This window comes from Boleophthalmus pectinirostris, unplaced genomic scaffold (genome assembly GCF_026225935.1).
Source record: "Boleophthalmus pectinirostris isolate CB_2022bp ecotype Guang Dong unplaced genomic scaffold, ASM2622593v1 HiC_scaffold_7, whole genome shotgun sequence".
In the NCBI taxonomy this organism is placed as follows: Eukaryota; Metazoa; Chordata; class Actinopteri; order Gobiiformes; family Gobiidae; genus Boleophthalmus; species Boleophthalmus pectinirostris.
Genome location: NW_026571473.1, coordinates 25,604,776 through 25,630,700, shown reverse-complemented (window position 1 = coordinate 25,630,700; position 25,925 = coordinate 25,604,776). Strand labels below are relative to the sequence as shown.

General features: G+C 38.0%; 1 protein-coding gene across 1 annotated transcript in view; it reads left to right on the top strand.

The window, feature by feature from the left end:
• The window catches only part of kif1aa (kinesin family member 1Aa), a 44,144-nt gene extending 19,044 nt beyond the window's left edge, over positions 1-25,100 (top strand). The window contains exons 14-47 of the mRNA XM_055164966.1: positions 1,267-1,400; positions 1,650-1,729; positions 2,156-2,231; positions 2,877-2,956; positions 3,292-3,398; positions 3,500-3,580; positions 4,005-4,185; positions 5,054-5,126; positions 5,396-5,486; positions 5,569-5,717; positions 5,882-6,060; positions 6,540-6,677; positions 9,695-9,813; positions 10,319-10,404; positions 10,590-10,725; positions 11,006-11,156; positions 11,232-11,322; positions 11,400-11,518; positions 11,806-11,861; positions 13,655-13,763; positions 14,093-14,159; positions 14,257-14,341; positions 14,843-14,948; positions 18,474-18,588; positions 18,903-19,036; positions 19,128-19,189; positions 19,356-19,501; positions 19,782-19,967; positions 20,257-20,328; positions 20,415-20,536; positions 20,874-21,017; positions 21,158-21,350; positions 22,335-22,453; positions 22,553-25,100. Of these exons, the coding sequence (XP_055020941.1) occupies positions 1,267-1,400; positions 1,650-1,729; positions 2,156-2,231; positions 2,877-2,956; positions 3,292-3,398; positions 3,500-3,580; positions 4,005-4,185; positions 5,054-5,126; positions 5,396-5,486; positions 5,569-5,717; positions 5,882-6,060; positions 6,540-6,677; positions 9,695-9,813; positions 10,319-10,404; positions 10,590-10,725; positions 11,006-11,156; positions 11,232-11,322; positions 11,400-11,518; positions 11,806-11,861; positions 13,655-13,763; positions 14,093-14,159; positions 14,257-14,341; positions 14,843-14,948; positions 18,474-18,588; positions 18,903-19,036; positions 19,128-19,189; positions 19,356-19,501; positions 19,782-19,967; positions 20,257-20,328; positions 20,415-20,536; positions 20,874-21,017; positions 21,158-21,350; positions 22,335-22,453; positions 22,553-22,595 (3,830 nt within the window). The 3' untranslated portion in view covers positions 22,596-25,100. The remainder of the gene's footprint in view (positions 1-1,266; positions 1,401-1,649; positions 1,730-2,155; positions 2,232-2,876; positions 2,957-3,291; positions 3,399-3,499; positions 3,581-4,004; positions 4,186-5,053; positions 5,127-5,395; positions 5,487-5,568; positions 5,718-5,881; positions 6,061-6,539; positions 6,678-9,694; positions 9,814-10,318; positions 10,405-10,589; positions 10,726-11,005; positions 11,157-11,231; positions 11,323-11,399; positions 11,519-11,805; positions 11,862-13,654; positions 13,764-14,092; positions 14,160-14,256; positions 14,342-14,842; positions 14,949-18,473; positions 18,589-18,902; positions 19,037-19,127; positions 19,190-19,355; positions 19,502-19,781; positions 19,968-20,256; positions 20,329-20,414; positions 20,537-20,873; positions 21,018-21,157; positions 21,351-22,334; positions 22,454-22,552) is intronic.
• Positions 25,101-25,925: the final 825 nt, after the last annotated feature.

Here is a 25,925-nt window from a genome sequence, read left to right as displayed (position 1 = left end):
TACTCGCACATTATTGGTCGTTTGAGGTCTCATTTTTGGCATTACATTTTTACTGTCCTCCCATAACATATGACTTCATTTAGCACTCAGAGGTGGGTGTAATATTGGATCCTTTTTGACAGGCAGTAGTCCATGTAGTTGATGGATGGTGGCGATAGCATTTTCCCGTTTTATTGCACTGTGTTGCCATAGCAGCAGCTCCAGGTTTGATGAAGTACCTTTTAAGGCGTCCTGGCAAGATAAGCCTGAAACATACATGAGGGACAGTCAAAAGGGACAGTCATAAGGATGTTGTCACTGGAAAGTAAACAGTGAAATGAAACAGAAATGTGATAATGTTGAAATGTATGTCGTTTATTGATGTTGCAAGCCTTACTGTACATAATTATTGCCTTAATTTTACTCTCTATAATAGTTACTTTCTTGCATAACCTATTTGGTGATGCTGGCTTAGAATAAATATAATAAAACGTTGGTAGATAAGTCATATTTTTGTCTGTTTCAGGGGTTGTTGAGTAATGCTGAGTCATGGGTAGAGGTTGTTTCTCACTTATAGAAAAATCCTTGAAATAAATTGTTTAGAAAACTTGTAATACCACTGCATTTTGGCATTTGCTTCTTAGTCACATCGAAGATAAAGTGCATATTGATTAGGTTTTTATAAGACGCATCTGTATACATTTAAAAAACATAGTCGTAAATTACACTTCACCATACAGTAGCTCTAAGTTGCTGATGTAGAATTAGTTGAAAAGTCCTTGGAATAATTGTTCATAAATAATGCAGAAGATGAATGCACAAAACACGCTTTTATGGATTATTTCTCTAAGCTTGAATTGAATTAGAGCATAAATTGCCAAAGTTCTGTTTTGATTATACTACCATAAAAAAGCATTTTTAAAATTATTGCTTATGTCCCTACATATTATGGCATTTTGCTTGTGTTATCTGCCTTTTGCCTTGCTAAAATGGATGGCTTTGTTTTATTTTTAAGTTGGTTCTCTTTGCCTGGCTTTCTGCTGATGCCGCCCTAGCTTGTTTCCACTCAGATCAAATTTCACTCTGTCAATTAGATTTGTTTCAAGACACATATCTTCTTTCTCCCCTCTCTCCCCTTTCCTTTGACTCTTTAACTATCTTCTGTACCTTTTTTTTTTTGTTAAATTAATTTTTCCTATCCCATCATCCATCCAAATGCGCCCCCCTGTCCAGTTCGAACAGACGTGTCCGATTTCAAGAACAATAACAATAAGGGATTTTCCACAGTGACCAATGCTATGACCGGGATGAGCCCCTCGCCCTCTCTCTCTGCCCTGTCCAGTCGAGCTGGGTCCATCGCCAGCCTTCACGACCGCATCATGTTCAGCCCTGGCAGTGAGGAGGCCATTGAGAGGCTAAAGGTATAAAAAATTATGGAAAAAGTACATAAAAATACACATTGACAGTGGTTCGCAAATTATTCACAAATGCTCCGCCCTTTATAGATTTGACCCAAATCATGTAGCCCTATTAAAATAACATATGGCCACAAAAATAACTTGTTTTATATCATTTATTGCCTCACCTTTCGGTATTTTACATTTTTTATTTTGTATGCTGATATCTGACATTTTCTTCTTCTTTTCATTTAAACTCTTATATGTCATCAGGAAACAGAGAAAATCATTGCAGAACTCAATGAAACCTGGGAGGAGAAACTCCGCAGAACAGAAGCCATCAGAATGGAGCGGTAATATAAACCAGATCAATTGTTTTATAGTGCTGTCATAAAACAATGCAGTTATTACCGTAGCATGCTGCATGTGCCAATCAAAACCTTGTAACCTCACCACCAGCAGCCATACTCTTTATTTTTATCTTCTTGACATGCAATATATGTATGTAACTGTAATTTGTAAGAGCTTGGGCAAAAGAAAGGCTCACGTAAGCAAGTTGATGTACAAACATTTCTCATATTTTTTTTATACTATGTTGATTGTCTGACTGAATTAAACTCAATTTAGACTATGTAATATTCCAAACGATCTAATCCAGTCACAACATTTCATCAGTGTCAGGGAGCACCAAAAACCACACATCAAAACCCACACTAGTTACTAAATATGCGCGCAAATATACCTGTGTGTAAAATGTTTGTTCTGTTCCCTTTATGTAGAGAGGCTTTGCTGGCAGAAATGGGTGTTGCAATGCGAGAGGATGGTGGGACACTGGGAGTATTTTCACCTAAAAAGGTATGGAAATAATTGATTTGACTGTTAAAAATATTTTAACACATCTTATTTTCTTTTAATAAATATGTTTCCTAATATTTTTTAATAATTTTACCCAAAGCCATCAGATAGTCCTAGAAAACCAGAGCCTGTTTTTATCGACACAGTTGGGCTGTTTTCACCCAATGAGGTTTGTGGCTCTGAAGTGTTGTGTCCTCTCCTTCGGTGAAACATTTTATCTGGAGCTTTTCCTGATTAATCCGGGACCTCTGGGTGTATTTACTATTACTATCTTTGCACAGATTAAAATCTAGGGCATCCTCTTCTACATTATCTTTTCACTCCAGGCACCCAAGTCCCTGCTGGAGGTTTGGGTGTAATGCACTGATAACGCTTCTGTCTCTGTTTCTCAGAATATTGTTGAATTGAATTTTGTTAGTTTCACCCTTTAGTGTCTCACTGACTTAAAACACTTAGACGCAGTGGGAGGGTGAGAGATGCATGATTTTAATTATCTCTAATTGTTTGATGTTTTTCCCTTGGAAGATTTCACTTTCTTGTGCACTCATGTTTGGAGAGTCAAATGTTATATAGTTGATAACATACAGGCACATCAGAATGATCTTTATATTAGTTATAATAATTTAATGTGTGCTTTTGTCTCAGACTCCACATTTGGTGAATTTGAATGAAGACCCTCTGATGTCTGAATGCCTCCTGTACTACATTAAAGATGGAATCACCAGGTAAGACACATAAACAGATGGAGGATAGAGTCATCATCAAAGCCTGGCTCTCTTGTTATGTGATACATAAAATTTACATACATTTGTATGCATGTAGGCCATAAATTATGGCTGGTCATCAGAGATTATACATTCACACACCACATTTATACATAGGCAAGGTGAATGAAATGTTGCCAAAGGACATAAAGAGTATGCATTGGTTAGAGCTGGGATCAACCCCTCTATCACCTCATCACATTGAACAGCTTTTGGAAATGTTAACATCCATCCAACCAACATTTTAACAATTTTTCCTGCACTATATTTCACCAACTGTCATTATCATCTTGCAGAGTTGGGCGTGAAGATGCCAGCAGCCGTCAGGACATAGTTCTCAGTGGTCATTTTATCAAAGAGGAGCACTGCACCTTCACCAGTTCATCAGACGCCAATGGAGAAAGTGAGATAACCCTTCTGTGTTTTGTTATGGCACATAATGGTCCATGTGCTTGCAGACAGGAAATTAAGCCTTTACTGATGTCTGCCTCTGTCTCTGTGCAGCTGTGATACTGGAGCCGTGTGAAGGAGCAGAGACCTATGTGAACGGGAAGAGAGTCACCGAACCCACTGTTCTCAAATCAGGTCAGAGAGGGTCTATTATTATCAGTTAAGAAATATTTTATTACTATGGATATGTCATTATTCTGCCTGGAATGTTCCGCAGTATGACATTAAACAGCTCTGCCTTAGATTTATCAAATTACAGGTTTTATAGCTCAAAAATACCTAGAAAAACAGCCATTCTGACTGTGAGTGGGGTTGCTTCTCCAAAAATCTGACCCGAAACTTGGTCTGGTTTGGTCTCCATGAAGATAGAAAGGTTTAATATCATACTGTGAAACATTCCAGATGAAGCAGTAACATGTCTATGGAGAAAAGCTTTTGACAGACCAGTCACCACAATATATTTTAAATATCAATAATTAAACCTTAAAATAAAATAATTTAAATGATCAAGACTACTTCTACTATTATAGATAACCAACAATAGCTTGAATCTCTTTAGGAAACCGCATCATTCTGGGTAAGAGCCATGTTTTCCGGTTCAACCACCCGGTGCAGGCGCGGGCGGAGCGGGAAAGGACTCCCTGCGCAGAGACCCCCTCGGAGCCTGTGGACTGGGCCTTTGCTCAGAGGGAGCTGCTTGACAAACAGGGCATCGACATGAAACAAGAGATGGAGCAGAGGTATTGTACAATGGGGATATCTGTATGTTTCATTTAACCACTTTTCAGATGCACAAAAATGAAAATACATTCACAGAAAAACACAGCCTATGATTTAAAGTATCTTAATCCATTTGAAGTGTTTTAAGTTTGGTTTTGAAATCAGAAATTGGCTCTCACACACAAATGTTAACTTTAAAATCTCAGTTAAGATCTATCGGTTTTGACCTCTATTATGACCAAGCTCTGCTGGGTACAGAGGAATTAAAAAAGAAACAAGATATAAAATTTCAAAACTAAAATAATTAAACTGTAATTTATTTAAAAGGAATGTAAAGATGAAACTAACAAAAGAGAATATTTACTATACTTTACAATAGAAAGGAGGCTCTTAACAGAATAGCTAAATGTATAAACAAAAAGTGACAGAATTACGATGTACAAATTATGTTAGCCCCAAAACAACAGAAAAAGCCAGTCTCTTTAAAGTCACAAAGGACTACTAGTGTCTGAAATAACAAAGATACCACACAAGGCCAAACCAGAGACACAAAGGTGACATGCACTTCACAGACAGAAAAGCAGCTGTGAGTGGCGGGGGGGTGGGTCCTTTTATGGGTGTGGCAGCTGCAGGTGTAGGCCCAGCATTGGCCACGGCGATACACCAAACAGCCAGCTTGAGGTCTGTCAGATTGAGGCTTGCATGTACAAACAGGAATCAGCAGCAGGGACTGGGTTACAGGAGGAGCTGGAGACCTGTGGCCATAACAACATCAACTGAAATCTACTGAAATTACCAAGTGAAAAGTGTCAGAGGAAATGGCTGTGAAGTGATGCGAGGCGAGAGGAGGTCTGGAGTAAATGGGTTTTCCATGTGTTTTGTCTTCAGGCTGCAGGAGCTGGAGGACCAGTATCGCAAAGAGAGGGAAGAGGCAAACAACCTACTGGAACAACAACGTCTGGTACTTTTTCTGCAATACATTGAGTAGACCAGATTGTATTGTCAATTTGTATATATTTTTTATTTTAGTGTTCTGGAGAGTGATCACAAATGACAAGCTTTCACTGAATAACCCATCATTTATTGGGCTTCTTTTAATGGCATCTTAACATCAACAGAACTGCAACAGCTGTTAAAATATACAATACTTGTGCTACTAATTGGTGTGAAAAAAAATCGTTATTTACTTCATAAATAATTGTCACTTTTATTATTTTATGAACTGTGTAGGATTATGAAAGTAAACTAGAAGCCCTTCAAAAACAAGTGGACCGTTGCTACCCAGATGCTGTTGAGGAGGAAGAGGAGCCAGAGGAAGAAGGTATAAAACTAGGCAGTACATTTTTATTAGGGGTGTTAATTTATTGTTAATGCTAAATACATATAATGATTTTGCCTTTCAGTTCAGTGGACCGAGAGGGAGAGAGATTTGGCCCTGTGGAGTTTCCGAAAGTGGAGATCTTACCAGTTCACCTCTCTGCGTGACCTCTTATGGGGCAATGCCATTTTCCTGAAAGAGGCCAATGCTATAAGTGTGGAGCTAAAAAAGAAGGTTCGGAATCTAGTTATTCAATTTTAAGTTCTGTGTAAAATTCATAGTTCATCCGTTAATTAAAATCACTAAACATTTTGTATTGTATTACTCATCTGTTACAAAAAAAAGCCTGAATCCAGCTATTAATACGTGTTATGCATTTTTTGCTTTGTCATTTTCAGGTACAGTTTCAGTTTGTTCTGCTGACCGACTCTCTGTACTCTCCCCTGCCCCCGGACTTCTTGCCCCCGGAGGCAAATAGTGACAGAGAGAAGCACCAGTTCCCCCGCACCATTGTGGCTGTTGAGGTGCAAGACCAGAAGAACGGGGCCACACACTACTGGACCCTAGAAAAACTCAGGTACATTTACTTTGTTAATTTGGGTATAAATTATAATTGAATGTAGTTTCTTCTTTTCTAAACATGTAGTGCCCTGACTTCAACAGAATTTTTTTGATATTTCTGTAAATAGTGTCACAAAAATACATTTACACATTTCACTTTAGAGGTATAACTGAAGATATTAGGCTTCTTTTTATTCATAACAACAATGCATAGGATTAGGAATGAGTATATCAGAGGGAAAGCTCAGGTTAGATCATTTGAAGATAGAATCAGATTTACCAGGCTCAGGTTGAAGTTTATGCCTATGCGAAGAACTCAGTAGATTTACGGGTGTACTGAAAGAACACAGAGTTCATTGTGTAAGAGAAGAAAGAGGATGCAGATGGGATGGTCAGATTGACTTAAAGAACACAAGAACATTAATTATACAGCAATAACAACACTAATTAGTTTCTTTAAAATGCACAAGTGTTAATTGCTCCCTTTTATTGCAGACAAAGGCTTGATTTGATGCGGGACATGTACGATCGTGCAGCTGAAGTGCCTAACAGCTCCACTGAGGACAGTGAAAATGTGATGACCGGAGGCGACCCCTTTTACGACCGCTTCCCCTGGTTCAGGCTGGTCGGGAGGTAAATGTCACACAACAAGAAAGATAGAAAGAAATAAGGGTTTTATCAGCGTCCACAGCCCAGAGAACTCCCCATAGTTTTGAGTTAATAAACACACTAGTTTAGAGCGATAGCTTTTACTGCCATTCTGTTGGCATTCAAGTCAACAAGTGAAGTGCACAACACCAGTTATCATGTGAATTGATAGTGTACATTAAACATTGCATTACACCAACCAAACATTGCATATGGGTACAAAGGAAACTGTTACTGCTACTGGTGCATTCGATATCAAAGCACATTAACTAGGAAATAATGGTAAAAAAACCAAAACAGTATATAATACATTAAGTGTGAACTTAATATAATTACAACTTGTATTTTCAATAAATTTTTAAATAAATACGGAACATATTGTTAATATTTTCTTCACTGTAACAATGACTTATTACATTTGGTACATTACTGACAGAGAAAGAAATATTTTTAAAGGATTTCTGTTCTTGCCTCCCACTCAAAACCTGCAGATTTTTTCTTTTTCATACAAATTTTGGCATCCAGCCTCCTAATCTCTCCTACACAGTCACAAGCTGTGATTACATAACAGTAGCAGCCTGTGCGCCTTTCATTCAGCTCATTGTGATTCAGGAAGAAGTTCATTTGAAATATGCCCCTAAAATATCTCCTAACCTCCGCTCTGGCTTACTCATACGATTTAAACTAAACCTTCCAAGACCTGTGACCAAAAATAAATCATACTAACCATTAACTCTTAAATCTTAAACAGATTTTATTAGTCCATAAAGGAAATTATTTGGAAGAAGATTATAACCAGAGTGTACTAAAGTATTACATTTAAAATGCATAAACAGTAGTATGTTTGTCAAGATCATTCTCTTACAGCAATGCAGTCTAATTAGCATCAGACACTGAAACCGAAACTGACCTAGGGGAGGCGTGTGTGAGGATAAGTGTCTATGTTTAGCATACAGCTGCATTAAACAGAAGCACTCAACTCATATGGTAGTATCACCAAAAGAGTGTAATCACAGGGGAGAAATCAAAATTTTATTTTTATTTTCATATTGACCAGCCTTGAGCGCACTTACTAATGAACCAACAGTTGAAATACAAGCCTTTGTAGACATTGCCCTCTGCCGTATAACTGTGCTACATTGCCTGTCCCAAAGCTGGACGTGCTGTGAATAGCAGCACAACAAGGAGCACCTTTGCAGCTTGCTGCTTTGTGTCACGTATCGTCCATTATTAACAGACTGTCTACAGGCCTCAGCTCTGCGCCTCTGCTGCTTCTGCCTCTCACTGTACTAACCCAGTTCTGTGTGTGGCTGCACCAGAAACCCTCTGTTCAACACGTGCATGAGCGAGCGCATGAGTGACCCCACCCCGTCCCCCACCCCGTCCACATCTGAGGTCACCGAGCTGGCCGACGCGCAGCGGGACGGGCGCGGGGTGGAGGGAGAGGACGAGCTGGAGGCTCTGGATGATCTCGACCAGGATATATTTTTGGATGACTCGTGCTTGGAGCTGGATGATGATGATGATGATGAAGAGCGAGGGGTGTGCCGAGGCTCCTGCGAAGGCCTGGACCCCTTTTACGACCGCTCGCCTTTGTTCAGTGTAGTGGGCAGGTTGGTGAGGTCTCGGAGCAGGCTGAGAGGAAACTAGCTCTTTCACATCGGGAAGAAATCACAAACTTTTATCTAACATCAGATTGGTGATAAAAGTTTTTTATTTTATTCTTTTTTTTTTTCTTTTTTTCAAATTTAGCAGTGTTGTTGATGATCAGCAATTATCATGTGGTTGTTAATAAACCCACGTTGGAGTCAAAATTTACCATTGGCCTGACCAGTCTGACCTATTCACTGTGAACCTGATGCTCTTGAAGAATTAAACTTGGGAGACTGGCCAGTCTACTATTTTTGGGTTGTTATTTATTTATTTTTTTTTTACATTGTTTATTTACAATAAATGCATTTTGTCATTTTGCTCTCAAGCCCACCACTTTATTTACATCAGCACTTGTTTCCTTAAAAGTCCAAGCAATGTTGATGCTCAGCATCTGCTTGTTTTTGTGTCACAAATGTTTAACTTGTAGAGGCAGAACTATATTTAATTTAAAACCTGTTCACCAGCACTGACATGTCTTATTGATGACTACTCCTTTAAAATTATTTAAATATAAAGTTGTGTTTTTGAAGAAAAAATCTCAAGTTGAAAGAGCTGGTTTCTACTGCAGCGGTCTCTTTTAGGCATGCCAGAGCACAAGCATTTTTTATTTTTAAAATGAATTTTGGCTTCAAGTCCACAAGTTCAGTGCCCATCACGAGGAGCACCTTGATTTTGATGTGGTTTTTGTCTGGAGCTTTTGGCAGTTTTTATTACGGCTGAAACATGTGATGATTTCTGTTTCATTTGCTTATGGTTCCTTTAAGTCTAGAAGTATTCAAAGTATTTTTGTTCACATTTTTTGTCCTGAGCATGCCTTATTTGCACCTCACCAATCTTGTCATATGCCTTGTTCCCTTTTTTATACTTTTCATTTGTAATTGTTTAGTGGCTTCTACAAAATGATTGGTCCTTGAATGGTCCATGAATGATGAAGATGAAGGAATGTTGATTATATGTGGCCTGATATCAGTCTACAATTGAACAATTTTAATTTTAAAACAAAATTAATAATCACACAAAATCAGGAGCTGGTTTCTTTCCATTTAGTTCAGTAGCTCCTAGCCTCATCAGACCTTATCAGTACAATGTACATTTTTTTTAATTTGCATGTTACAATTGTCCTGATAATACAATTGACTAAACGGTGAGGAAAGACCCCATATAGTAACAATAGTAAAAGGTTTATCCATGGCCATCGCAAGAGCCGTTCCAGCTTCTATTCAGTTGCTTTGCTGCTCTATGTTCTGTTGTCCAGTCGAGTAATGATATTTTTTAATTCCACACTACTGAGTATTCATTTTGACAGCCATTTTTTATTGTATTTCCTATTTTTGTCTATGTTTTTGCAGAGCATTTGTGTATCTAAGTAACCTTCTGTACCCGGTTCCTTTGGTTCATCGCGTCGCCATTGTCAACGAGAGAGGAGAAGTCAAGGGCTTTCTGAGAGTGGCAGTGCAGGCCATATCAGGTATGGATTTAGGCTTTATGCTAATAGGCATAATATCAGACTAAACATTATGACCACCTGATTAATACACAGCCTGTTGCAATCGGCATCACCTTTCTCTCTGAGGTGGAATAGTATTTTAGTCATTTAGGTTACTGTAGTTCAGAGGTTCTTAAACTATTCACTGCAGAAAATATTTGTCACTACCTCCGGATCTAATTCAGCTGTGACACAAGACTAAACCAGGTCTAAAAAAGGACTACGCCATAGCATGCATAGTTATACACTAGGACAAAATTTACTAAATAATGCAAGAAGTGCGGATAACCTGCACTTTTCGAGACACCCTGACCCAGTTGTCAAGCCTTCACCTGCTTTTCCTCATTGATATTACTTATTTGAGAATGTGATACAGTTACTTGGCAATCAGTGGTCATATTGTTTTGGCTGTATTGTGAATATAAAGTACAGGAGGTGTGTGACTTCTTGAGAGAGTGAGGTGAAGGTGCTCTGTGTTTCCCTCCAGCCGATGAAGAGGCCCCAGACTATGGCTCAGGAGTGAGGCAGTCCGGCACTGCTAAGATCTCCTTTGAGGACCAGCAATACGAGAAGGTACATCACACAACTTTCATGTACAGTATCTATCTTTTGCTTCCAGCTAGAATTCCTATTCCTCTGAACTATGAATCAAGCAACTTTTTGGGTAATGTAGTCATACAGTTGGAGGGAATATTGCTAATCATGGGACATTTTCTTGAGCTCTGTATGGTTGGTGATTATTCTTTTCCCTTTAACAGTTCCAGTCTGAGTCGTGCTCTGTGGGGCTGTCCCGTAAGGGTGTGTCCCAGGAGGAGCTGCGTATAGTGGAGGGAGAGGGGCAGAGCACAGAGATGGGACCTTCAGCTGATGAAGTGAACAACAACACATGTGCGGGTAATTTTATTTTAGACGTGAGAGACAAGTCCAGTCTGTAAGTCTGTTTTATGTTCACTTTAAAATGAAAAACTTAGCTAGAGATAATTATTCTGTAACTGTATTTATATTTTTTGAGATTTTGATCTAGAAATAACTTGCTTTATTAAATTTAAAAAGATAATTTGAGCAGTGATATAAGCGAATACTTGAGTTTACCTTATCCTGATGGGAAAGACAACTCAATCACATCACCGAAAACAATGATTTGTAAAGTTAAATTAATGTTTTTTCTTCACAGCTGATGCAGATGACGACAATCCTGTGAAGGCTGGACTGGAAGAGGCGAACTTGGAGCATCTTCAGGTTGGAAATCTTTTCACTTTCAGAGTCACGGTGCTCCAGGCCTCCAGCATCTCTGCAGAGTATGCCGACATCTTCTGCCAATTCAAGTGAGTATTTCAACACCAAGTTAGAATTTATTGAACTTACATGTGCTGTACTGATCTAATTGTGTGTTTCTACAGTTTCATCCACCGCCATGATGAAGCTTTTTCAACTGAACCCTTAAAGAACACAGGTCGTGGTCCACCTCTCGGCTTTTACCATGTCCAGAATGTAAGACATGTATCAAAAGAACAGAAATACAGTACTTCACTCTTGTTTCCTTTTCTAAAATTGCAAATTTTCTGTAGATTGCTGTTGAAGTCACCAAATCGTTCGTGGACTACATCAAGACTCAGCCAATCGTGTTCGAGGTGTTTGGACATTATCAGAAGCAGCCTTTCCTCCCACTCTGCAAAGATGTTATGAGGTACTGATGCAACAAATCTGGTTCTATCTTCTGTCTATTAGACCAGTATTAATCATCACTGGCCTAGAGACATCAGATTATGAAAATACATGCTAATGTAATGGCTGTGACACAACCTCATAGAGTTAATATTAATAGTTAATTTAATTATTACTTGAAACACCGTAAATGAGATACATTTGGCCAAGCCAATTAGACATTTGCTGACCTATGTTTTGCTTATGTTTTAGGGGTGTTGTACTTACATAATGGACTTCTAATATTCTTCTATATTATCTTGTCCACAGCCCACTCCGACCCTGCAGGAGACAGTTCCCCCGGGTCATGCCTCTTTCTAAACCGGGTATGTCACTCCTTCCCTCTGTCTAATCCTCATTCACGTATTTAAATGTATGTCTGTGCACTGCTGTCCTGCTTCAAGTCATGTCATGCAAGCTTCGTGTTGTTGGGTGCAAGCAGCAGGCTCCGAGACCTCCCCGGACCGTGAGAAAACCCTGGACTTGATCCGATACCTGGTCCCAGATTCGTTGAATGGGGCCTTAGTGGACTCGCTGTCTGGACACGCCCTTTCAGCTGCTGGCCTCGCTGCTTCTTTCATCATAGAAGCGCAGGAACGGGCCCAACTCCCCGCTCCACCCATCTCTATCTGTTCAGTTATTAAAGCACAGACGCCCGGTTGGTTTTCATAAACAGGTCACATCCAACAGGATCCTGGGACTTACTGTCTTTTTATATCCAGCTATGATATATACATGTCTAGTTCATCATATTCATGTAAAAAAAAATGTAACTGTATTAAAAACAGTGTCATTAATCATCCGTTACTGCATCACTGCTTTGCCCCCGTCAAGCTTAAACTGTATTAGACATTGTTGTCCAAAAATGTGCTGTTGAAAAATAATATAGAAAATTGTTTTGCCTTCCCAAAACCAAGGAATAATTACTACCAGCATCAAGTCATGCACCATTTACTACACATACTACAAATGCAGCAGTGTAGTAAATCTGTGGTATAAAAAGACAAATGATCCAGGATCCTGTGTGTGGATTGACTCCAGTGTGTGACTTTCAACTTGAGTGGTGGATTCCTTGCAATTCCTTCTTTGCATTCCTCTAAACTTGAATTACTGTACAGAATATTTTCAGCAATATATACTTTTTTTTAATTTTATTTACTATGATAAGGACTATGGGTAACCTCTGGTAGCCTACATTTCATTATTCATATTGTGTACACCAATGTTTATTATAGATGAAATATTGCATTATTATATCTTATTAAATGTTTAGGGTCAGATCTACAGTATGGAGGTAAAGACTGTAGTACAATGCAAGATATTTTGTATTATTCGGCTCACCTTGAAACAGTGGCGGGGGTACGCCGTCCAACCACTTCTCCCAATGTGAGATATAAAAAAATAACAAATATAAAATAGCTACAACTTAAATATCAAACCTGAGCTACTGGCAATGGTGAAAATAACCTGCATAGGCTCATGATATCTCCAGTACTGTCCTATAGTGACCTGCGACATGAGGGACCAGGACTGAACCAGGACGAAAACAGGACTGAAGCAGGACTAATCCAGGACTAAAACAGGACTGAACCAGGACTAAAACAGGTCTAAACCAGGTCTAAACCAGGATTAAACCAGAACTAAACCAGGACTGAGTGTGGGGACAGGCTCGGAGGTGCACCCGCATGGACTGTCGGGTGGCGGCAGGCGAAAAGACCTGCACAGAGGTCCACGCCTCATGGAGCTAACAGCAGCCTGGTTCAGTCCTGATTTAGTCCTCCTGGTTCAGTCACGAACCAGTCACTTAAAAATCCCCACTACACCACTGCCTTGAAGCTTTACAGCATAGTTTTGTTACTGCAAGATAAACCACCTGCTATATAACATATGTTTGCATTCCTACCCAAAACTACACAGTAGATCTGGCCCTAAGTTTGAACCACAGCACCTCTTCTCCTTTTATTACAAACTTGGTGACATGATGGGGTTCTTTTGTGTCCTTTTACAGCCCTCTTTTCTTCCCTCCATCTCTCCTTTGTAGGCTAGACCAGGTCTCTCATCCTGTCGTTGGCTTGAATTTCTCACATTTTCTGACAGCTTTGTCCTTGTTTCATTTCAGTCCCGGCCACAAAACTGTCTGCACTCACGCGACCGCAGGCTGGACCTTGTCACAGCAAATACGACCTTATGGTTTTCTTTGAGATCTGTGAACTAGAGGCAAATGGAGAGTGAGTATCAAGTTAAAGACTAAGCCGCCTATAGAGTTGAGTTGCCTGTACAAATGTGTTTTCAAGGTTGGCCTAATGTGCCTAATGTCTCTGTTTATAGACTTACATTTGATTTTATGAGGCAAATATATTTTTTATACCTTTTTAGTTTCTTGATACTACCACTTAGGACAACTAACCTAACATTTTAACTGCAGCATTATTAAATCTGGTAATATTTAAATGTATAGTTAAAAAGTATGGCAAACTTGATTTATGTGTTTTCAAACATTTTTATATACATTTTACACACAACTTTAGGCTTCATCTGATTAATATCTTCTCCATAGCTACATCCCTGCAGTGGTGGATCACAGAGGAGGGATGCCCTGCCATGGCACTTTCCTTCTTCACCAGGTACTGTCTGTCTCATGCTGGAAATAGACTTGTTGCATTAAATATTCATTAAAAACATTGGTTTCTCTTCTTACTTGTGTTTTTCCACTACTTTCAGGGCCTCCAGAGAAGAATCGCTGTCACTATAGTACATGAATCTACAGGGGACATTGAATGGAGAGATATCAGAGAACTTGTAGTAGGTGAGCTAAGGTTTAAGCATTTTAGCAGTGTTGTTTTATTTGTTTGCAGCTGCCTGTATGATTTATAACCAAAATACCAACTAAAATGGGGTTATGAGACATTACTTACATAGAGACATTAATAGAGTGGTGTTGTAACAATACAAACATTCCAAACTTAATTTTGAATAGGAACAGGAATTTGATACTCAATAATGATTATAATACCACAAAAACACTCAATTCAATGACATTTTCAACATTAAATCATAGTACTTTCTTTTATATTACCATCTTGCCTTATATCTGTTTAAACCCTCAATTGTCCAGCTAGGTTCCATAGTGGTCCATGGGAGTATACTTGTCTATGTGCTCTTATACTTGTTCTAATACAGCACGAGATCATTCTAAAGCTGTTCTGGAAAGGTTAATTTTTACATTTGACAACCCTACAAAGGACCATTTTGACAAACTCAGGTGAGATTTTTTTCAGTTGTAAAGTATGTCTTGATTGTTTTGCAGGACGTCTCCGCACAACCCCAGAATCAGACGAGACAATCATAGACCCCAATATTTTGTCCTTGAACATTTTGTCTGCAGGATATGTCCGACCTTTGCCGGAAGACAGGTATGCAACGCTCACTGATTTCTCTTTACAGTAATACAGACCAATTTATGGTATATATATTTAATAACTAGACCTACATGTTTTATTACAGTACATTCTTCATGTTTAGGGATTTATATAGATGACGATTTATTGATGTTATGGGTATAACTAAACATTGCGCTTAACCATATGCTGTAAAATCATACAATTTGATCTGTGCTATATGGACAAACTGATTTAAATTACATTGTCCATTCACTCCCCACAACCAACAGAAGTAAGTAAGAGCACAGATATATTGCTGCAAATCTGCACCAGTGGTGTTCAACCTCCTCCAATCACTCAGTTACACACCACATTAACACAGGTGAGGTGGGTGAAGTGACTGGCTGTTTACAGGTAAAAGTTGACCTTCAGGAAAATATTCTGATGTAATTTTATTTTGTTTACTTGGGTCTTAGAATTGAGAAGATACAGCTTTGATTAAAAATACTTTTGAATTAATTGCTGGCTGAACGACCCTCCTTAATGTTCATGGCTTTGAATGTTGTCATTGTTATGTCTCAATTGCATCCTCATATTTCATTTCATAATAATACATGTATGTTCGGTGATTTAATCTCATTGCTGCTAACACCCCACTCTGCTCATTTAATAATCTATTTAAGAGATAATAGTATACCATAAATACTCCACTAATAATTGCTATATTTTTATTTCATGAGTCACTAAATTGAATTAAATGTTTAAATGCTTATTAACCATAATATAATATTATGTCAGGCAAGGCATAATATTGTTGTTATTCATTTACATATTACTATCATATTTATCTCTATATGTAATTTACATCCCACCAAATGAACAATATATTTGTGGCTCATGTACGTATATTGTAATTCTGTTGTCAGCCAGTTGAGGGCAGTGTTGTTTCAGGTATATGACTTGTTATTCCTAATGAATAAATTCAATTGCATAAGGCACTATATGTACAATCAATGCATTGTCCATGTTATTACTAAATATTTTAAGTTTATAACTTTGTATGTACTGGACTGATTTATCTGCATTCATCTGAAACCTTTGTAAAAACACCACACCAACCATCTTCATGTTCCTGTGAAGAAATTTGGTACCACATTTCCTGGAAAAATGCAACAATCTGAACTTTTTGACAAAAGTACGCTGCCAATTGTCAATTGTTTTGAAGCTTGCTGTTGCCCACACCCGCAATCCCCTAACCTTGAAAATATTAAAAGATCCTTATAATGAGTTACTAACTGAATGTTGTTTTTGCTTTTGCAGACAGTTTCTTGATTCGGACATGCCTAGGTATTTTATTTTGCCTCCCTGGGCTCTTCAAATGCATACTAACTCCATCTTGTTACCATGCTGTATCCATTTTCCCCTCTCTCCTGCTCTTTTTGTACCATTTTGTTGTGTGTTTTGTGTGCCCGTCATCAGAAGTGAGAGCTGTGGTTTTGCATGTTCTTTGCTGCTGTCCTGCTGTTTGACTCTGTCTACACTGTTTGTCTGACTTAAAGGTTATAAAGAGTATCTGACAGACAAGGGCGTGCATGGCTGGCTTCATGTGCAGCTTTTTGGTTGCGGAGGTGTCGTGGAGCCAGTCCCACAGTCTAGTACAAAAATAATGATCTTTAGCCTCTAAATACTCCAAAGAAACACTGAAAAAATCTAATTAGATTGTTTTGGGCATACGTCTGTATAATATATGACCACTAGAGGGAGATAATTCTCTGTCAGAGGAGATTATAATATGTTTTTTTGTTACAGAATTTGTAATGGAAACGGAATATTACTTTTAAAGAGTTGGAAGAGACAGTTTAGTATCTTTAATATTGTATTTTTATTTATAAATATTGCATTTGATTGAGTTAAAACACAGTTAGGTTTATATTATAACTCTTTGTTGTGTAACTTTAGGCCGAATAAAGATATATTTTAATGATATTATTTAACAGCATTCACAGTTTACTTTTTATGTTCCACATCTTGTTGTAAGAAACAGTTTTCTATTAGCAGCCGCTGCTTATTAACAGAAACACTCAACTCAACAGCTCGCATCATTTACAGTACAGCCCTGGCACTAGTTTCAAATACTGCTATTAAAAACTAATCCAGGGGTGCATTACCTCACCAGTAGCACCCTGTGTCAAATTGCTGCGATGTTGTGAATATTTTTAAGTCTTTCTTGTCCCACCCTGAAGTGTTGCCAAACTCCAGAAACAAATGTCCCGTTACATGTGGTGCCAGTGACATGACTTCAGTCCTGGCTCTGAGATTTAAGGAGGCAGTAAAACACAAAGTGGCAAATGTAGATGTAACACTAGGGAATAGTTTCCTTTTTACAAATGTTTAATGCATCAGTTCGTGTTATAAAACCGCAGGTGTTCTTGTTATGTGCTCTTGATGATTTGAAGTTTGATTTTTTTACTCTTTTCAGTTTTTTGGTTAGGTTACTCACAGGTCAGTTTAGCTCAAAACCAATAACACACACAAAATAGATGAATGCAAGTAATTCTACAAACTGTACCTCTGTTTTATTCTTCACCAAAAGTGCTTGACGTTGGTTGGTTTGTATGAAAATGAAATGATGATGCAATTTAGATTTTTTTCTTTTAATAGATAGATAGACAGACAGACATTTTAAACGTTATTGTCCCAGAAGAAAAATTCCATGCCGGTTGTTGACTTTCACACCATAAGCATATCACACAATAGACAATTAACAAAAACTTTAAGTATTAAGATGTTGGACAACTAAATTGCAACACAACTTTGAAAAAATATGATTACTTTTTATGTTAAAGTTACATAATCGGTTGGTGCCTCGGGTCAGTAGTATATCTTATGGAATTACTCAATTTGTCTCTTTATCTATGCCAACCACTCAAAGCTGACCAAATGAGCTGAATTACAGGGCTGAGTAAAACTTTCCGAACAGTGCATGACCACAACTCACTTCTTGACTCTTTTATTCTTTCACTGATCTCGTCTTCTACAGTATCGTCTTGGAGAGGGACCATAGGTATTTCACTGTCCCAGCTCTCTACCCTGCTGTTCCTTCGTCCCATTTATTTCTGGTTCATCTCTCTCCATCTAATCATTTGCATGCAAAACTATTACTATTAATGTTAAATCTTTGGAAGAACTTTACAATGACGCACCAACAATAGAGAGTTTAATGCATGTACGTGTACGTTAAATGTTTCGCCAGGGAGGGCATCTGGTGTAATTCTTGTGCTAAAGCAATATATAAACAACCAAACACAATGATGCTGTGAACAGTTGCTGAAATAATATATGCTTTTTGAAGTGGTGCCTTGTTGTAAAGAGAAAATTATGTCCAAAACATCAACTTAATTTGAGAATGACTGTATGAATTTTTTGTGTTCATCACATAATACTACTTTATTTTAGTAAGTTGCTTACTCAAATGTATGGCTGTGTAAAGCATGGGATTTATCTGAGTTTAGAATCTATATTTTGGATTATTAAATTGTATTTCTTCAACCATCACAGGACGTTTTATCGCTTTGAGGCAGCGTGGGACAGCTCAATGCACAACTCTTTGTTATTGAACCGAGTGACTCCAAATGGGGAGAAGATCTACATGACACTATCAGCCTATTTAGAGGTAAAGTTTTTCAATTAATCACATACTGATTTAGTTTAGATTAGGTTCACTACTGATCTTACCAGTACTGACACTGATCACTGTGTACAAGGAACCCACAAAGCCACACATGTTGGAGATTATTGGACTTGACATCACTGCTTAGTCCTTACCAAACCTTCTGAAACTGTAAAAGCTGCTCATTATCCTGCTTTCCAGACAGAAGAAGACTGGAATAGCCTTTCAGTGGTCTTAAGGTTTTGGCTGATAATATGTGATGTGATTATATGTATAAGTAATTATTATCTATGTCTTCCTGTTCCTGTATATTTCAGATGGAGAACTGCTCTCAGCCCGCAGTCATTACCAAAGACATCTGTATGGTCTTCTACTCCCGGGACACTAAGCTCTCGGCCTCACGCTCCATCCGTAATCTCTTTGGGACGGGCAGTCTCAGAGCAGCAGATGGGTGTGTTGAAAATATTATATTATGTATATGTTTTCATAGTTTTATATTCCGGTAGTGGAATATATTTAACAACTATTGCATTCTTTCATAGGAACCGAATAACAGGAGTCTATGAAGCCAGTCTTTGTAACTTGGCAGATATAGGAAGCCCAGGTAATTTTAATTTGATATTTTTAGTTTTAGATTGTCACATGGGCAGTATGATCTTAAAATAAAAGCACAAGAAAACTTTTGTAACAGTTGTAAGATGGTGTGAAATTAGTAATGCAACTTAAAGTGAGTAAAGTTCGCTTGTAACTGAAGTCCTGTCCCTGTGCAGGTATGCAGAGGAGGCGGAGGCGGGTGTTGGACACCTCGGTGGCGTACGTCCGTGGAGAGGAGAACCTGGCTGGGTGGAGACCACGCAGTGACAGCCTCATCCTGGAGCATCAGTGGGAGCTAGAGAAACTCAGCCTCCTACAAGATGTATGTGCACAATTGTTTACTGAGATACTAGAATTGTCTTGTGATGTGCTTGAAAATTGGGAAGAAATTTTATATTATGCTCTGTGTATTTTAGCCTCGTGATTTATATTCATCCAAGAAATTTTAAGTGCAGTGTTACCTTTTGTTTTGTTCATTATTGGTTACTGCCTACTATTATTTACCACACATTATATTTTGGTGGCCTCCCCCAGCTTTTTCTTAAATTAAAAGCATTACCTTTTTTGTTCATGTATGCAATCTATATTTTTCTGCTCCTCAGGTGGAGAAGACAAAGCACTTCCTTCTGTTACGAGAGAAGCTGGAGTCGAGTCTCGTGTCAGGACCAGACCCAGTTCAGTCCTGTTTGACCGAGGACCTGACAGAGACTCCTCAGACCTCAGAGGACCATGAGGCTGCCCCCTGCTCTGAAATCATCACAGAGAGGCAGAGGGAGCTCGCAGAGAGGGTCAGTAATTTTTCCCATTTTCCATTTTCCCACTAGTAGAGACAAAAGTAGTGGCCTTGCTTCTTTAGTGACAAACATAAAAGTGTATTGTTCAGAAAAGAACTGCTCAGTAACTTTAATTTCCTCCCAAAATGTGAATTACACAAAATGTTCTGAAAAAGGATCACCTGCACCACCTTAACTCTAAAACAGACACCCTCCACATACTGTCAAACTATTGATAGTAAATACATTTTATCTTAATAGTTTAACAGCTTTGGTATTAATATTTATCTCTTTATCTCTTCAGTGTTTACGGCTGCTCATGCATTCCTTCAACAGAGAGTACAGCCATGTTTGTATCAGCGCCAGTGAGAGCAAGGTAAGGTTTGAAGACTGTATAATCTGTTATATTTTCATACATACATAAATAGTACTGACTGTTGTGTTGATATTTGTGTGTTTCAGATCTCTGAGATGTCAGTTACAACTCTCAAAGACTCCCCTTCAGTGTCCACATTTAACACGATCGCTCCCTCCACAACTTGCCCTTCACTGGTGGAGGGCTGCTATGTGCCCGCTGATCTCAGGTTTCCCATTCTTCTCTGTCTACCTATTAAATTTAAAGAATACAAGTAACAGTGAAAACGATGAACAAACCAATTTTGCAAACATTTTTTGTATTTACCTTTTTTATAGTAAATACAATTAAAAGTAATTTTTTCTCAAACAAGTCCAATCTGTCTTTGCAAATAAATAATTTTTGCCAGACCATTAAAAATTATATATGTTTTTTTTAACTTTCAAATTAATAAAAAAAATACTGACTGAGTTACATTACCCATGTATCATGATCATGATATGTTGTAAATCAGCGCTGTGTATATGGAAAGAATGTTTTCGATAGTCAAATTTCTTTACTTTCAGACCCCCCACGCCTCACTCTGGTGCGGTCAGTCCCAGTCCAGACTCACATCCTGAGCCAGAGGAAAAGAAGCCCCACAGCGCCCCCTCTGACACAAAACCACGCAGCAGAAGATTTGTTCCTGACATCCAGGAGATCAGAGTCAGGTTTGTTACCAATTTAATACAATTATGACAAACATTTCCTGTATCTTAACCATCTTTGTTAGCTAGTTTGGGTTAAATGTGGTCTAAAAATGTGCGTGAAAGGGAATATACCTAAAACAGCCCTTGTCTTCTTGTTTCAGTCCCATAGTATCAAAGAAGGGTTACTTGAACTTCCTGGAGCCTCACACAAACGGGTGGATAAAGCGTTTTGTGGTGGTGCGGAGGCCTTACGTCTACATCTACAACTCAGACAGAGACGGGGTGGAGCGAGCCATCCTCAACCTCTCCTCTGCTCAGGTGGAGTACAGCGAGGACCAGCAAGCCATGCTCAAGGTACACCCAGTCCCATAACGCACTGTGCTTTTTTTTAGACATGGAAATACTCAATTGAGTTATTTAGTTAGTTCAGAAAAGGTTCACTATGTAAGTTTTCTGGTGGAGGGTCACTCACATCCTCCACAGAGATATTGTTTTGCCTAGAATATTCCACAGTATTGCATTGACATGTCTATTTATTCAATTACATGGGTTTAGTTTCTTAAACAAGTGGGGTTACCTCTCAACAAACCTGACCTTAGCTCTATGACTTCACATGCTTGTCTCCACAGAGAGCAATAAGCTTAATATCACACTGTGGAACATTACAGGCAAAGCAATAACATCTACATGGAGACGAGCAGATGGCAGATCCTACCCTGAAAAATTTCAACTTAAATAACTTCTTGGGTTCTTTTCTGAAGACACTACAGTAAAGTATTTACCCTGTTGACATGACTTGTTGGTGTTGACGTGTCGTATATCAGCTGTTGTTACTTCCGATAACAACAACCAGAACACTAACAGATAAAGGAAAACCTAAAATCAGAGCACTGTAAAAGAAATAACCACATTATGGATTGGGACAGGGCACTGGTCATTGCATCGTAAAACAACAAGTTCAAACGCTGGATCAGGATCAGCATTAACTGTGATGACGGAGCGTTCCTCCTTTCACACACTTGGCACACCGTCCTCCAGAGAACACCAGGGGACAGGAGGCATAGTCAGTCTGAGCAACTTGCCAGATCAATCAGGTTGACCACAGCTACAGCAAAGTAACAACAGCTGATATATGATACGTCACCAACAACACCGGTGACTAGCAGCTGATACATGCCAAAACATGTCAGTAAGATAAATACACTTTACTGTAGTGTCTTTAGAAAAGAAACCAAAGAAGACATAAGAAGACAAAATAAATATCTTTGGTTAAACCTAAATAAAGCAACAAAAACGAGTCAATCAAATGTGCTAAAATAAGCTTTGGTTTCTCCACAGACTCCAAACACATTCGCCGTGTGCACAGAACATCGCGGAATCTTGCTTCAAGCCAACAGTGAAAAGGACATGCATGACTGGCTCTATGCGTTCAACCCTCTTCTCGCAGGAACTATCAGGTACTGCATCTGAGTACTGCATCTGAGTACTGCATCTGAGTCCTGCAGCTGAGGCTAAACTTCTCAAAAACGCCACACTGACTCTGCTTTGTCTTTCAGATCAAAACTGTCAAGAAGAAGAGTTGGACAGATGAGGATGTGAAACTGGAAAATCACAAAGACTTGATGTACATAAATCTGTGTCTTCTTTTTGTGCTGAGCTGCGTCCTCTTCATCACCAACCACCTTCTTCATCATCAACAAACAAACAAACAAACAACTTTACTACCATCTTTTTACTTTGTCCGCCGTATCCTCAGCAACACCTATCCGTATCCGCCCTTTGCTGCGCTGTGAGTCTCGCTGTCACTGTTCCGTACTGGAGGTTATTTATAAATGGACAAATGGAAAAAAGAAAATATGGAAGCAGTAGCATCTCAAAAGTCAAAATTACTCATGTATGTTAATGTGCTGTAGTCGTAATTGTCAGTGAGCCTTTTACATTGACTCTTCAAATGCAGAGATAGTTAGCTTTCACTTACAGCTGCCATGTTATCAAGAAAATAAGAAAATTCTACAGCTAAAAAATATTCACCGGTTTGCATAACGCATACAGCTTGACAATAACTACAAGAAAAATAATATTGAGGCTATCTCTGAAGCTATTTCTGAATATTTTCTATGGTCTGTGAATCTAATGTAATTTGCTTCATATTAAGAAAACAAAGTAAACAGTATTGGTATCGCACTTGATGTCCATGAAGGTCAATCATCCAACATTATAAATCAAAGGGTTAAAAGAACAGAACGCCTTTGTTTAAGAGTAACTCACCCCTATCCTCCTTTAGAAGTCTTGTTTATTAAGAATGGAATAAAAATATGAATAAAATAAAATAAAAATGTGGCCACGTAACACTCTGGCTGCTAGAAGACAAGTATAAAAAGCATGTTCAAAATACAATCATGTACTAAAACAAGCGCTTATGTCCCAGCTGCCAATCAAAGTTTTACCCCCCGTGCTTAACCTCGCTCCTACCAAAGTTTCGGCAGTGAGCTAGGGCTGAGTTACTCTTAAAGTTTTTGATATGTCATCTAAAACCCATATCACTCAAACTTTCCTCTTCCATGTTTTCGCTAATCACTTATCAAAGCTCCCCTCTTCCTCTCATTTTCCTTTGTTTAAAATGTGATATTGTTAGATTTTTAATAACAACTTTAGTATTTATTATTTCTGCATGTATTTATTTTCAAAGACATCTATATTTCTATTGTAGAACACAGTGCAATTTCTGCACACTGCACTTTTTAATATGTTCTCGAGAATGGTACCACCTCTTCCCTTCTTCTCCTACTATACAACTTAGCCTCTATTGTTAATATTGGACAGTTTCTTTTGACTGAAAATTACTTGAAATACAACTACTACTAATGTTAAAAGAGAAGAAAATAATTGATAGTTGAAATGACGAGTGCCCCAAATAATATAATTTACTTTGAACTGACAGAAAACTGGTTTTATGAATGATACTAATTAAAAAGTAGTGCCTATCTTTTACTCATATTGTACATGTTAAAATCTACAACCTTTGCTTTAAACAGCTCCCATTTGCTGCTGCGATGAAACTACTCTGCTAATGAGACCACGTATTTCTATTTTCAACAACATAATCAGGTGCACAGTTATGAATGTGTAATCACTATCTGTCATTTTTCCATTGATATAATTGATCATATTTTACATCTACGAAATGTGAATGACCAAATGCGTGAAAGGAAACATAATATAATAATTATATTGTTTTATTTCATATTAAATTGTGCAATAAATGTATAAATATCCCTAAAACTTAAGTGAAATGACGGGCGAAGTTGTTGATTTTGAAGCAAGCCAAAGGTCAGCCAGCCTTGAGAGCAATTTCAAAGTCAACACGTACTTCACTTTAAACATAACTCTCGGAATAAAAAAATTATTCCGTAACATCTAATGACAAAGTGTTTATGCTCCAGCCTCTGTTAGGTGGTTGTGGGTTAAATTCTGTTATCCATGAATGTTGAATTAGTAAATCTAAAAAGCATCTTATGAATAAATGTGAGAAAGAATGACAATGTCAATATGTTTTAGCCCTGTAATCCTTGACCCTGACTAATTAACTTTTGATTTTATGCATACTGTTTTTCTTTATTTTGTCTCTGTCACTTCTGAACAAACCTGTCAACAAGTCAAACACTGAATGTAAACTGTATTTTCTATATTACGTTTACAAATTTTTAAATGTTACACTGGTTCAAAATTGATTGTACTTTGTTATTAATATCAGGGAGTCATAAATAGCTCATAAATGGCCCACTTAGGCTTATCTTGTACAGATAAGATTGTAGAGGTTACTTACCAATCACACTTCACTCGTTTCAATATCAATACACCTATATTCACTTATCATTTTCTATGCTACCCCTCTCAAAGTTTTGTGCTTCCATGAGTAATCTTTTTGGCACTGTCAGATTGTAACATTTTGCTGTTTTTGTTTATTTGAAATTATTTTGCATTGTATATAAACATGATTGCTGTGACATGTGTATTATAAAGGGACCCATTTGCAGATAAGGTGAAAATGGGCTGTAGTTGTGTCTCTGAGTGTTGAGGTTTTGCGTCAGATGTTTGTGTACACTGGACACATTGTCATATAATAAATAAACATGAAATTTATTCAGCCGTGGGGGATCTTACTTGAGCACACACTCATTTTAAGGAAACTGTAGAAGAGTATTTCTGTGTTTAGTTTAAGTTTTGTGCAATAGAAAGTTTATTGGATAAATAATAAACAACATAAGCTATAGTAAATGTAAAAACATACTCATCATTAGTCATAAGAGATTGAGTATGTTGCACAGTGTAGTGGACAAAAGCAGAAAGGCCTAATGTTTGATTGGATTAGATCGTAAAACAATACTCATTTTAACTTTATATTTACATTTTAAAGATAAAAATGTATGTATTAATTAATTGGAAGATACATTTATTTAATACCATGCTGTGAAACATTACAGGCAATGCAATAACATCTCCATGGAGATGAACAGGTGGCTTAGCCCACACCAGGAAAGTTGCATAGTGCACCTTTATGGTTTTCAATTTGAGAATGCCAACTGTGTTGCCAGTTGTGTGGATGAGTCAGCCCGAATGTTATATTAAGCATAGCCTACTTCATATTTATTGATCTTTTTTATATAATTGTTTTTAAACTAGCTTGACCAGATATTCAAAATCAAAAACTGGGACATTCCTGGTTTGGGATGGTTGGTAATAATAAAATTGTGTAACGCGTGCGTAAATAAGGAAAATTGTTACGCACTCGGCAATAATGTGAGTCAGCATAGTCACATCTTCTTTGTGTTTTTGTCATTTTTAAGCAGCTTTTCTGTATTTTACCTAAACAAATGACAATTTATCAGATTGGTCAAAAATAGGGACGGACTGTCCCGGGTAAGTAGG